General features: G+C 42.9%; 1 protein-coding gene across 2 annotated transcripts; it reads right to left on the minus strand.

Annotated features, from left to right (window-relative positions):
* Positions 1 to 4,272: 4,272 nt before the first annotated feature.
* Positions 4,273 to 12,796, minus strand: CSRP2 (cysteine and glycine rich protein 2; the record flags this gene model as incomplete). 2 transcript variants are annotated; one of them, XM_079715249.1, is made up of 5 exons in its annotated part: positions 4,273 to 4,538; positions 5,141 to 5,216; positions 5,897 to 6,026; positions 9,825 to 9,993; positions 12,685 to 12,796. In XM_079715249.1, 5 exons carry the CDS (start codon positions 12,794 to 12,796, stop codon positions 4,462 to 4,464), a joined length of 564 nt encoding a protein of 187 aa, XP_079571375.1. In that variant the 3' UTR covers positions 4,273 to 4,461. The 2 variants fall into 2 exon arrangements, with proteins under 2 accessions (XP_079571375.1, XP_079571374.1); XM_079715248.1 differs by having other exon boundaries at positions 5,123 to 5,216.
* Between the last annotated feature and the right edge of the window lie 236 nt (positions 12,797 to 13,032).

The following is a 13,032-nucleotide window of genomic DNA, read 5'->3' on the forward strand; positions in this document are numbered from 1 at the left end:
GTTAAGGCACTTTTCTCCTCTTTGTCTTCTTGTCTGGATCCCGCAGTCCTTCCCAGATTGGTAGCTTGTACTTACAATGTAGATGTCTGGTCCTAAGCATTTATAGAGATAATTGGAAACAAGCGGTTTCCAATTGTACCAGGACAAGAAATATTAGCTTCAGGTCAGAAAGTAAACCTTCAGTTTCAAAAAGTTCTTGGTATTAGAGTTTTCTATTAAATATCTTTATGTGACTATTAAAATAGAAAAATCTGTAATTCCAAGTGGAAACTTCAGAATGTCCCTTGATCTAGGTCAGCTAAGTCATAAACTCAAGGAAACCAAATGTGCCTCTTAGAAAACTCTTCTTGTCTTTGAGTTGGAGTATGACTGTTTTGCTCAGATAAATTTTACCAGACTATCTCTGTCATCAGATATTTACTTGGATTGGAAAATACTTTTTAATAGACAGCAGTGTTTCTAGTACTAAGTAAGAAAGAGGGATTATTTCCATCTAAAGCATTAGAAAGCCTCATTGCTGCTGCTGCTGTTTCTTGGATCTGTAGGTTTACAGTTGTCATCAAATTTGGAAATTTTTCAGTCATTGTTTCTTCAAATATTTTTCTTCCCCCCTTTCAGCAAACTCCAGTTATACGTATGTTAGGCCACTTGAGATTGTCCTATATAGCTCAGTGATAATTCATTTTTTATAATTCTCTTTCTTTCCCCAGTGTTTATCTTAGATAGTTTTTAATGTCTTTAAGTTCACTTAAATTTTTTTCTGCACTGTCTAGGCTGTCATCAGTACTATTCAGTATTTTTTATCTGCCACATTATAGTTTTCACCTACAATGTTTTATTTGAACCATTTTTACATCTTCTGTATCGCTACTTAACTCTCTGAAAATAGAGAGTACAGTTATAATTAACTGTTTTAATATTCTTACCTGTTAATTTTCATATGTATGTCAGGTCTGGGTTGGTTTTGATAGATTTTTCTTCATCATTATGGACTGTATTTTCCTGCTTCTTTGCATGCCTGGTAATTTTTGATTAGATGCCAGACTATGAATTGAGTGCTGGGTATTTTGTTGTTATTATAAAAATTCCAGAGCTTTGTTCTGGGATGCAATTATTTGGAAACTTTGATCCTTTCAGGTTTTGCTGTTAAGCAAGATTTGTTAGGCAGGACCAGAGCAGTGTTCAGTTCAGGGTTAATTATTCCCCATTACTGAGGCAAGACCTCAGTAATGTACTGAGGTCTCCATCCAAAGCTCCATGAGTCACACTTCTCAATCTCACTGGTGAGAATGGGCACTATCCCTAGCTCCATATGAGCACCAGACACCATTCTCTGTAAATCTTTCAGGTGTTTTTTTCCGTAATCTTGGATCTTGGGTAGCTACCCCGCATGCATGTGCAATCAGAACACAGCTGAAGACTTGCAAGGTGGGGGGGGGGGTGCGGTTTGGATGGCGCTCTGTGAATTCCTGGGATTCTTTCTCTGTGCAGCTCTCTCCAGTCCCTCCAACGCTAGCCCTGGTTCCTCTGGACCCTCAGCTCTGTCTCCTCAACTTGGGGTGCCTTCCAGCTCCCTCTGTATTCTCCCTCCTTAGACTATAGCCTGGAAACTCTCAAAATCCCAAGACTGACCTCATTTTCTCCATAACTCTCCTTTGTTGCCTATTGTCAGTCGTTCTCAAAACCATATTTTTTTCATGTAATTAGTCTGTGCTTTTGATTGTTTCAAGTGAGAGGGTGAATCTGGTTCCTGTTAATTCAACTTGACTATAAGTGGAAGTCTGAGTTAATACATTTTTTTTAAATTTTGTTTAATTTCTAATATGGAAAGTAATGATAGATATAACTGTCATAAACAAAAGCTCTTTGGGGGTCCTCAGTAATTTGCAGAATGTGAAGAGTTCCCAAGATCAAAAAGTTTGAGAACCAGTGGTCCAGGCCATCATTTCCCAGTGCTCCTTGAGATGTTAGTGGTTCCATGGACAACTAATTCATTGCAAGCCTTTCTTCAAGTTAAAACAGACTCCTCAACTACAAGATCTCAAGGTCTTCAATCTGCTAGCATGCAGTGTGAATCTACAGGAACATAGATAGATGGCTGTAAGGCTCCCTGAACTTAATTGATCATGCAGGCTTTTTAGAACTAGAGTTGCCAGCAGTCCTCCCTAAATATACCAGACCACCACAAGGGGCCGAAAATATCCCAAGTGGGTCATTTTTAAAACAAAAATACTTCTTTACCATGCAGGACTTTAATATCACATTTGGATTACTTTGGGGCTACTCTATTGACTTACCTCCAAATGATGAAAGTGATTCCTCCGAGAACAGAGCCTGCCCAAAGCCAAATTCCCTTTTCCACTCCTAGAACCACTGGAAGCTAATTTTATAGTTTTGGAGTAGCTGTTTTGCCATGGCTCCCAATTTAAGAATAAATTTAATTCTGAAAGGGGGGGTCTAAACTTTATCAGGCAGAAATTTCAAAAATTACCGGGTACCTGGCAACTTCATGTAGAGTATTTTCCTATCAGATATCTATTAGCATCTCTAGTACAATTTGGGAAACATAGTACGATGGGAAATGTTGGCTTTGTGTGGGAACAGTTACAACATTCTGGTTATCTACAGCACTGAAAAATTTAGTGGTTAAAAAGGCATTTTTGTTCACAGATTAGTAATTTAGGACTCAACATAACTCACTTTACTCCACTGGGTGTCAGCTGGGATGGTTCAAAAACTGGGGACTGGAAGAGCCTGAAAGCTTACTCAGTCACATGTCTGTTAGTTGATACTGGCTGATGGGGAAGATCTTAGCTGAGGTTATGGCTCTGATACTTACATGTGGCCTCCCCATGTAGTCTGGGCTTCCTCAAAACATGGTGGCTGAGTTCCAAGAGTAAGCATCTCAAGAGAAAGAGGCAGGCAAGAGCTGTGTTGTCTTTTCTAACCTAGCCTGGTCCATTATACTCTGTTAGTTAAAAATGAGTCACTACGGTTGACCCTTATTCAGAGAAAGGGGAATTAGACTCCATCTTTTGTTGGAATGTCAGAGAATTTGTGCGTGTGTTTAAAACAGCCACAGAATGAATCAGAAGTTCCTCCATAAATCTTCCTCAGTTCAGCCCAGTTCCTTTATTGTTAACTTCCCCAGCCTGCTGACCAAAAAGACCCTCCTCTCTCCTACGGTGACACTTGCCTTATGGAACATGTGAAGTACTCAAGGCTGTGATATAAATAATCATGAATTCTTTCACCTGGTACACCCTCAGCTGACCTTGTCCCACCACGTTTCTGCTTGTTTTTTTTTTTTCTTTTGAGGTCATATAAGATTAAGATGTATTCACAGATTAGGCTGGTTCAACTTTACAAATACACATTACAGACTAATATCACACCCTGCCGCTGAAAAATAAAGGGTTGGGTTGAGTCTGGTAATGAACTAAAAGTTTCTGGAGAAATAATGAAAATATACCTTATATAGTCCGATATTCCTTTTCTCCCTGAGCCAGCTGAATGTGCCAGGACAATGCAGCATTCTTTGCTAATTTTGCAGAATTGAGATTTGTGAGAAAAACACAAATCCTCAACCCAGTTTCCAGGATTAGTAATTCACTATCAGATGAGAGTGGGGAGTCTTTAAAAAGTCACACTGAGCCTCAGATTCTGTAGTTGTCTGTAAGTAGCTGTTTATAATGATCTTTAGATCGAGATAAATCAAAAGAATTTTTAAGTGTTTTAACAGTGTGCCTACCCTGGGTCAGCGTACCTTTCTGAGAAGCTTGTTAGGAGGGCTTCTGTGGCTCCACCCCTAGAGATTCTGCTTCTATGGGGCCTAGGAACCCACCTTGTAATACTCCCAGGTGACTCTAGTGCAGGTTGTCCAGGAGCCATGCTTTAGGAAACTGCTTCCAACAAGAGAAGAGCAACCACTGAGCTAGAGTGGGGCAGGCAGGCAGGAGTTCTGCGCTGCTGAATTAATTGCCAGCTCTGAAGAGCCACAATGGCGCGGCCTGTTGCCTAGCAACCCTCACTCTTGAGGCACACTTGCCAGCTTAGAGAGAGCCATCGTTTCCAACAGCTGTAATGCAAACATTAACCTGGTGAGTCAACCGCATAATGGGGTGGACCCTCTTTAACCAATAAAAATGAAGGTGGGGACCCAGATGATTTACCACTAACCGACATCACAGCACTCCTCCAAAAGGTTAATTGAAAGACACTGAACACTAAATTAAGCTGAAGTTTTATTTAAAACGTGAAAGAAATGGTTCTTGAAATGCTGATGAATAAAGCGAAAAGATATAGTGCTCTCTTCCTACTAGTCAGCTGGCCTATCCAAGTACAGGGCAACATACAGTACTTAAGTACTGGGAGAACTTCACAGCAGTTTAGTGTTAGATTATCTGTGCCTGGATTATGTGGAGCTTCTCAGTGTGTGATCTGGGTTCTGGGTTTGCGCCTCTACTGAGCATGAACAAGGGCTCCTGCCCCTTGGCCATAGCCAAATCCCTTGGGCCCAAAGTTTTTCGCATAGCATCCTACAAAAGAAAAGGGAAGAGTTAGTACAAGTCCATTAAGCTTTGCTGGCATTGCTTAAGACTGGTGTATCAGCAAACATCCATAAATTGAAAAAGCTGTTGGCTACACCAAGAAGAGTTCAACTTATTTAAGGTGTAAAATGTGCCATGTAGTAACTATGTTAAAGCTGCAAAGGTAAGTCCGAGTCTTCTGGTTCCCTAGTGTTCAGCTCATGGTCCCAACTGAGTTACAAGTATGCACATTGGGCCAGACAAGTTATATATTTGTCTGTTACCTTCATATATTCATATGCTTTGCTTAAAACATTAAGCTGAAAGAAGACTACTGTTTGCTTTTATTTGTAGGGGAGTTTTAAATGACCAGGAACTTAACTTACTGTATCATCAAAAATGTTCTGTGGTTTTTCTATCATCTGTAAGCATCTCTAGATCTTTTATTTTCAAATACCCAGTGGCACTATCCCAGCTTTTCCCCATTTTCAGAGTGTTTTGTCCTTTTTTTTTTCCCCTGCTAGTGACATTTCCTTCACTAACAGCCAGTGTGAGATACCCTTATGGACACCAGTAACTGAAGTTAGTTTTACCTTTACAATAGATTTCACCTTCTTTCTCAGTCAGAGTTGTTGACTCAAGACTCTTCCCACACTTGGCACATCGGAAGCAGTTTTTGTGCCAGGGCTGGAAGAGAGGAATGAGTTAAGTTTAGATGCTGTGGCACACAGTGGCTCAGGAAGATCAACCCAAAACAGGCTCCTGACTTCTGTGGGTCAGCCCCAACCAGAAGGCTGAGACTGGACCCTCTGCATTCTTGGGTGCCTGCAAAAGGGCTGAGTTCAGACTTCATCCACAGGAGACATGGACCGGGAGCTGTGCCACGGGAGGGCCATTTCCCTAAGAGCTGTCTGACACCTCGCCGCAAGCCCCGTGTGCTCCTTTGAAGACCGCCTCCTTTACAGCTGAGAACACTGCAGCTCAGAGAGGTGAAGTGGTTAAGCAACTCCTCCAAACCCAATTAGCATCAGGGGCCCTGAGTCACTGCTTTTTTGTTTTTGTTTTTTTCCCTGTCACTACACTGAAGAACCTGCAGAGTCCACGTTTGTTAAGTCTGCGCTTGTCAGTTAACACCTTCAGGAGCGCCCCCTATGAAAACAAGGTTCTTTTAAACACAGATGTGATTTGCCAAATAACGGCATCACTTCAAAAAATTAATGATTCAGATGGAAATTCGATTAAGAAAAAGTTTAATTCAAGACATTTATTTCTAAGGCAGAGCGCCTGAGTGGGCTGTGGAGGGGCCTGGGGCAGAAAGGTAGTGGAGAGTAGTCATCCGCTGCTGTTAACTCAAGACGGCACTTTACCTTTCCAGCTCCAATGATCTTCTCGGCAGCGTACACAGAATCCCCACATCTGGAACACTTCTCAGCACCTCCGTATTTCTGAGCAAATTTAGAAGTGTTTGGATTTGTCGTAGGCCTGTGAGGCTGAACACTGTGGAAAGGGGAGAAAGGGAATTAGGCAAGATTTTCCAAAGGGCCCTTATAAGCCTTACAAGGCAGACGCAATGGAACTCTGGGACTTAATTGCTATACTGTCCCTTGACTGGAGGCCTCCACAGGCCAGTACAGGGGAAAGAAGAAGGAAGAAAGAAATCTCAGGGGCTGGCCAGTTATTATTTTAACCTATTATGGGCTCATTATTGTTACAAAAAGACAGACAAGGCTCCAAACTTAAATGTCTGTCCCTCTGAGTCTAAACTCATCAGAATTCATTGAATCCCCAGTGCTAACCTCTCCACTAAACAATTATGCTGTGTTTTAAGAAAACCTACCATAGCACATATTTTCACCCCACATTCATATCATTATTATTATTATTCATATTACCACTGGAATCACAGCTAGCTTTTTACTTCACAGAAGATAGAAAAAATCAGTAGTAACTTAAGCAGTTAAGTTCTGCACATAGGTCAGCTGACTTAGGCAGTAACTAGGAAAATTAAGTATGTTTCACAGATTACTTAATTCCCTAATATATTAGGGGAAAGTATGGATAAATTACATTTTTCCTGGGAAAATATTTTAGAAAGTTTACCTATTACTCTGTGATCTGTTTATCTTTACTTTTTCTCTGTATAATGTACTGTTTCTGTCAGTATTTACAGGTCACTAGGTAAACCTTGTTTTCCTCTCACTTTCTGTAATTTTTTTCCATTCAGTAGGTAGATGTACCTACCATGCTGGGCTCTGAAAAGATTTAAAGGCTTTCCTAAAGCCTTACAAGTAGGTTGAGCAGATAAGATGTGACAACAAGAGTTAGCACTCAGCAAAGGGTAGCTAAGTGTCAATTTTTCCTACTAGGAAAACAATTTCATCCTAGTTATATTTTATTAAGTAGGTTACATACATATTTAAAATAAAGTGTTAATTTAGGAATACTGCCTTTTCATAAAATAGTTTATTCAATCTTTACATATATCTTTATTTATATTTATTTTTGGCTGTGTTGGGTCTTCGTTTCTGTGCGTGGGCTTTCTCTAGTTGCGGCGAGCTGGGGCCACTCTTCATTGCTGTGTGCGGGCCTCTCACCGTTGCGGCCTCTCTTGTTGCGGAGCACAGGCTCCAGATGTGCAGGCTCAGTAGTTGTGGCTCACGGGCCTAGTTGCTCCGCGGCATGTGGGATCTTCCCAGACCAGGACTCGAACCCGTGTCCCCTGCCTTGGCAGGCAGATTCTCAACCACTGCGCCACCAGGGAAGCCCAAAGTTTACATGTATGTTTAATATCTTCATCTCCACTATATCCACTTTTTAGTCATTTAATGGTTTTCTACACTTCCACCTAAGTTGTTTAATATATAGCATTTCTTGAATCATGCTTGATGTGTCCACTGGAAATTTTATTCTAAGCAACAAATACCAATTCCCAGTACTAATGCCCAGGACTGAATTTTCCATTGTCCCTAATATGGGCATATTTTTTAAAAAAACCTCCACAACCCGCTGTATGTATAGCCAGCCCTCTTTATCCACAAGTTGTGCATCCACGGATTCACCCGACCTCGGATCAAAAATATTCGAGAAAAAAATTCTGAAAAGTTCCAAAGAGCAAAACCTGCATTTGCCACACTCCAGCAACTATTTACATAGCAGTTGCATGCTCAGATTTTGTATCCGTGGGGAGTCCTGGAACCAATCCCCCATGGATACCAAGGGACACCTGTACTTACTTTTAAAAGTGATCTTTAAAAGCTATTCACAATGATATCCAACACTTGCAGTTAGGAGTTTTCCAAGAAAAATTTCCAAATCTGCCAATCATATTAAGAAGAACTTTATATGGATTATCTCCCACCTCCCTTCCAGCAACCTCAGAAGCCATGGTTAATTGCTACCTCATATGACAGATGAGGAAATAGGGGCTTACATTTAAGTAACTTGCTGAAGGGCTAGAGAATTAGTAAATTGGTGAGCCTGAGCTAACAAATGCAGGTCTGCCTCAGTGAAGATGTTTCTGCGCACTCAGTGGTGCCTCTTCAAGAGATTCCCCCGAAGCTGTTTGGTCCCCATAACTTTCACAGTGACCATGTGCCGTAAGGGCAGTCCAGACTGCAGGTACTCCCAGAGTACAGTCATTGAGAGGGGCTTCTGGAAAAGGAAATCCCTACACCTGGTCCTGCAGGATGAGTAACATGTGGCCAGGCTAAAAAGGGGAAGAGACAAGGACACACGTCAACACAGGCCAGCACAGAAGGTCGGCTAATTATTGGAGAATATGGAGAAGCAGGCGTAGACCAAGAGGACAGGCCGCTGGGCTCTGTGACTGCAACACGATGGCCACAAGGGCTGACTCACCTTTGGGGTCATGGATGAGTTCTGTTTGGGGGGAATGTGTACAGGTTTATGTGTTTGAAATAAAATCTTGGGAAACAAGAATAGATTTTAACACGTTGGAAAGGGAGAGCAGAACAAGAACAATGAACTCTAACAGAGGTAAGCTGGGGTCCTGCAAGTGACGGCATGCAGCAATGAATGAGTCAGCCCTCATACAGCTGATGCCCAGCAAGCCACCACAGTTCAGAAAGTGAGTGTGGAAGAAACAGGAGGACAGAGAGGTGGGCCTCGATGCAGGACAGAGCACGAGTATGCGGGCCCAAAGGACAGAAGTTCAAATCCTGGCTCTGCCACTTAGCCGTGTGAGCTGAGCCTTAGTGTCCTATCTGTAAGATAGGGACAAAGTAACTCAACTCAGAGTTCCTGTGAAGATTGTATAGAATGAACATAAATGTTCAGCAGATGTTATTTCAGGCATACCATAATGCACTGGGCTTAAGATCATAAGCTTTGGAGTTACACTGGGTTAAGTTCCAGGCTCTACAATTAACTAGCAGTGTGACTTTAGGCAAATCACTTAATTCTCACTGTCTCACTTTGTTCTTGATTAAGATAGGAAACCCTACCTTATAGGGTTCTGAGGATTACATGAGTTACCATATATTATTGCATGGTGTCCAGTCTACAATAAGGGCACAATTAATGGCCTTGTCCAAGGAAAGGCCATCTTATTGGAGTATTACACAGTTTTGGCCTCTTCAATATAAAATGGATGTGGAAAATGTGAAGTTCAAATGAGGGAATTAGTCAAGAACAGGAATTAAATTCCACATGAAGAAATTACGTCTCAACGTGAATTACTAAGTGAAGTTTAGCAGATTTAGCGCTTTACTTGCTTTGGTACCGAAACCTTTAAAATCTAGTAACACTAACCTCTCATAGAATCAAATACAGGAAATAATTTCCATTTTTAAGTAAGAATTGTAAGCTAGAGAAAAGTAATTTCTTGGTGAGGAAACATTCTTACATGGAAGGGCTGACGGAGGAATTTTCATTGACTGCTTAATTGCACATGAGAAATGCATCTCATGATCCCAATACTACATTTCTCTATCATTTGATTTCATGATGTCTGGTCTTTGAAGTGCTGTGAAATGGAAGTAAATTTAAACCACTTGCTTTTGAGAACGTCACAGCCCCTTGATACACCTCAGAATGCTATAAACCGGGACTGGAAATCACTGGAATAATCAATAAGAACTTTGCCAGGTCCAAACCTGTCCATTATTTCCAGCTTAAAGAACAGTCATTAGTTGACACTAGAAAATCTGAGTCATTGTCTTTGATTCTTTCAAGCTAAAGCTCTGGAAACCCCCCGATTCCTGTCCACCAAGCAACATGCATTGCCAACATGCATTGCCACCACGCCTTCCTGAGGGTCACGTGGTCTTGACTCACCTCTCGGGCTTGATGCCCAGCCTCTCGCCCCGGTCCATGTTGAGCGTGCCCGCGCCCTGGCCGTACCCGTAGCCTTTCGGCCCATACTTCTTTCCGTAGCAGGATTTGCAGTAGATCTCATCATCGTGAATTGCCACTGTTGTACTATCTAAATTTTTCCTGCAAACCACTGAGGGGGAAAAGTTAGACTTTAAAAATATGCCAAAGATTGCCTTGTTCCTTAGAACAATGGTGGCGCTGACACAGGGCCTAGAAAAGGCACAGGCTCTCTCACATTCCTAGTTTATTCTCTGGTTCCCAAAAGCCACTGGAGAGCACCTGGACGGCTCGCTACCTGTGAGGACGATTTGCGTTCCTCCATGGATATGATGGTCATTTCAGAAACACATTAGAATTTTAACATCCTGAAGCCTCAAACTTTTTAGTAGGATCTGCCCCCCAGACAAGAGGGAGAGAAGTTTCCAAGATGTCTATAATTACACGAACAAAAGGAACAAAACGAGCACTTCGTGCCCAAGACCCTTGCTCCCACCCTCCAACGCTCACTCCTTTCCTCCAAGTATTAAAGAACAAAAGCGTAGGAGCGCCTTGGGCAAGCTGCCTCTGCAGCCCTTCCTCCCCCAAAAGCACCCCCAGGGATAAAAACGGTTTTAAATCCAGAATTCTAGTCTTCATCACTAGTCTGGAAGGGAAAAAGCAGTCTTCTTTCATCTCGCCACCGGCTTGTCCAGCCGTGATAAGTATGTCTGAAAATCGTCAAGTGGTTTAAAGTCTGCATTTGTTTTCCCTTCAGTCCCAGAGGAGAACACATTCTTTCTTGATGGATTTCTTACCACATTTCCACGTATCCCACTTCATAAAACTGCCAAATGTCATCATGTTTTATCCAGACATTATTTCACTTTCTAAGACTTCAATTAAGCTTAAGGAAAAAAAGACTTGTGAGAGAGCTCACTGGAAGCACAATCGGGCAGCAGGAAACCCAAGATTAGTGCCGTAGAAAAGGGGATTCCCCCCACCCCTTATTTAAAAGAGGGAGAAACAAAAAGAGGAAGGACAGAAAGACGGGCAGGGAAAGGCGACTGGCTGGCTGCTCCAGACTAGAGTTAAATGATGACGTTTCTGTTATCCTAGACTGAAGTCTTCTCTGGTAGAACAGAAATGACGTCATCTACTTTGAACCTTGCTGTTGAGGTTCAAGTACTGAAATATATCTGCTTAAAGACAGAGTTAACCTAAAATCGTACACTGCTGAAGAACAAACACCCTTAACAGACAGATTAAGTAGAAAACTGGTTTTAAACACATATTTATTAACCAGAGCAAGTTTAAATGTATGAAATTTTGACTAGAGAACCACCCCTTTCCCCCTAGGCCTCGTCCATATTCTCTGCAGTAAAATTCTCCTAAGGTCTGCAAACTACTCTGAATTATTTCCTTAAAAGGCTTTAGTCAGCAGAGGCACATATTAGGAAGGAGTAATAAAGATGACCAGTAAAGACCTTGACATTTAATAAACACTGACTTGATTACGGTGTAGATATCCTGGCTTAACCTAGAGGAAACTAAGAACAATTTCTCAAGTATTTACATTTCCTCTTTGTTCACATACCCTCTTGGTTACAAAGCTGCTGAAAAGTATGGATTCCTGTAAAAAAAATTAACTTCTAAGAGAAGAAATGGTTAAACCAAATCTGAGAAATGCTAGCTATTATGGAGGCGTACATAGCAAACATTCATATGTTGTATTTGTATTCTTCGTAACTGCAACTCTCTGTTGTCTGTTTCTGGTCGTCTGCAAAGCAGTTGCTGTATAGAAAGGTCCAGACACCTTAAATGCTGGTGCCTAGAGGAGAAGGACAACTAAAATTTGGGAGGGAAACTCTTTCTGCAGATTATTCCTTAGTGTAACCAGATTTCTTTTTCACATAGGCAGTTTCTAACAGTAATTTTCACTGCACAGTACTCTAGATGCAGCGGAGAGCTGCACAGACGGGTGGGCTCCTCACCAAATCCTTCGTTCAAGAAAACTTTGTCATTTGAATCAGAAGCTGATTAATGTTGAGCCTCCTGAAGCAGCTGCTCTCCTGTTTTAAGACTGAAGACTTGGTTGTCCTGAGAAGGAATCTGCCTGCCGGGGAGGGGGGGCTTCTCCCTTTCTCTCATTATCAGGTACTGACCATCGTTGGAGCAGACACCCACGTGCTAGGTCGTGGTCTACCTCCCGTCTGTACCAGCCACGCCGGTAATTCTCTCTCTATAAACAACAGTAATTCCCCACCTGCTTCTGTGGGATCTTCATATCCTACGTTCCTTTCCCTCAAATTTAGGACATCAATAACAAGAAATAACTGTGAATATTCACTACCAGAGAAGACAGAATTTGAGCTTCTAGACATGTGGGTTTCACCTAACAGTGTGGCGAGAAACCAGCCAGTTAGGTTTCCAAGAGAAGGAGCGCCGCCAGAACGAGAAGGCTGGGGCGGACGGGGAGTGAGCCGTTCGTTCAGGAATCGGAGCCAAGCCCTTGGGATGTGCCAGGAACTGTGCCGGGTGCCAGACTATAAACAACCCCGAGGTCTCGGTGAAGCGGGGGAGACAGACGTGACAACAGATAAAGTACAGGGGGTGCCAAGTGGAGGCGAAGCGCTACGGGGACCCAGAGGCCAAGGGTCTGGGTCGCCCCAGCTGTCCTTGCTGTGAGGCTGAGCGCTTGCACGGTCCATGGGGACAGACAGGCAGAAACCACTGGGGCTGCTAAAATCATCTTTGTTAACAAAACCACCGTTTCTTCCTGAAATCGGTGAACTGAAGCTTCTGACACACGCGTTGTGTTCGCGCGAGCGCGGGGGAGACTCACTGCACAGGAAGCAGCAGCGGTGGAAGCTCCGGCCATCGCACTGCACCTCCTCTGCGTGGTACACAGTCCTCCCACAGGCCCCGCACTTGTTGCCACCTCCCCAGACGGGCATCCTGCAGGAAGACAGAATCGTTAGGACGGGCCCCTACTGTACGAGACGTCTTACACGCTCCCTGGAGGGCTTTTTACACCCAGGGGACAGCAGACAGCGTTGGTTTCTTTATGACCTGCCCTGCCCACATCTTTTTTTTTTTTTGCGGTACGCGGGCCTCTCACTGTTGTGGCCTCTCCCGTTGCGGAGCACAGGCTCCGGACGCGCAGGCTCAGCGGCCATGGCTCACGGGCCCA

The sequence above is a fragment of the Hyperoodon ampullatus genome, assembly GCF_949752795.1.
Source record: "Hyperoodon ampullatus genome assembly, chromosome: 11".
Classification (NCBI taxonomy): Eukaryota; Metazoa; Chordata; class Mammalia; order Artiodactyla; family Ziphiidae; genus Hyperoodon; species Hyperoodon ampullatus.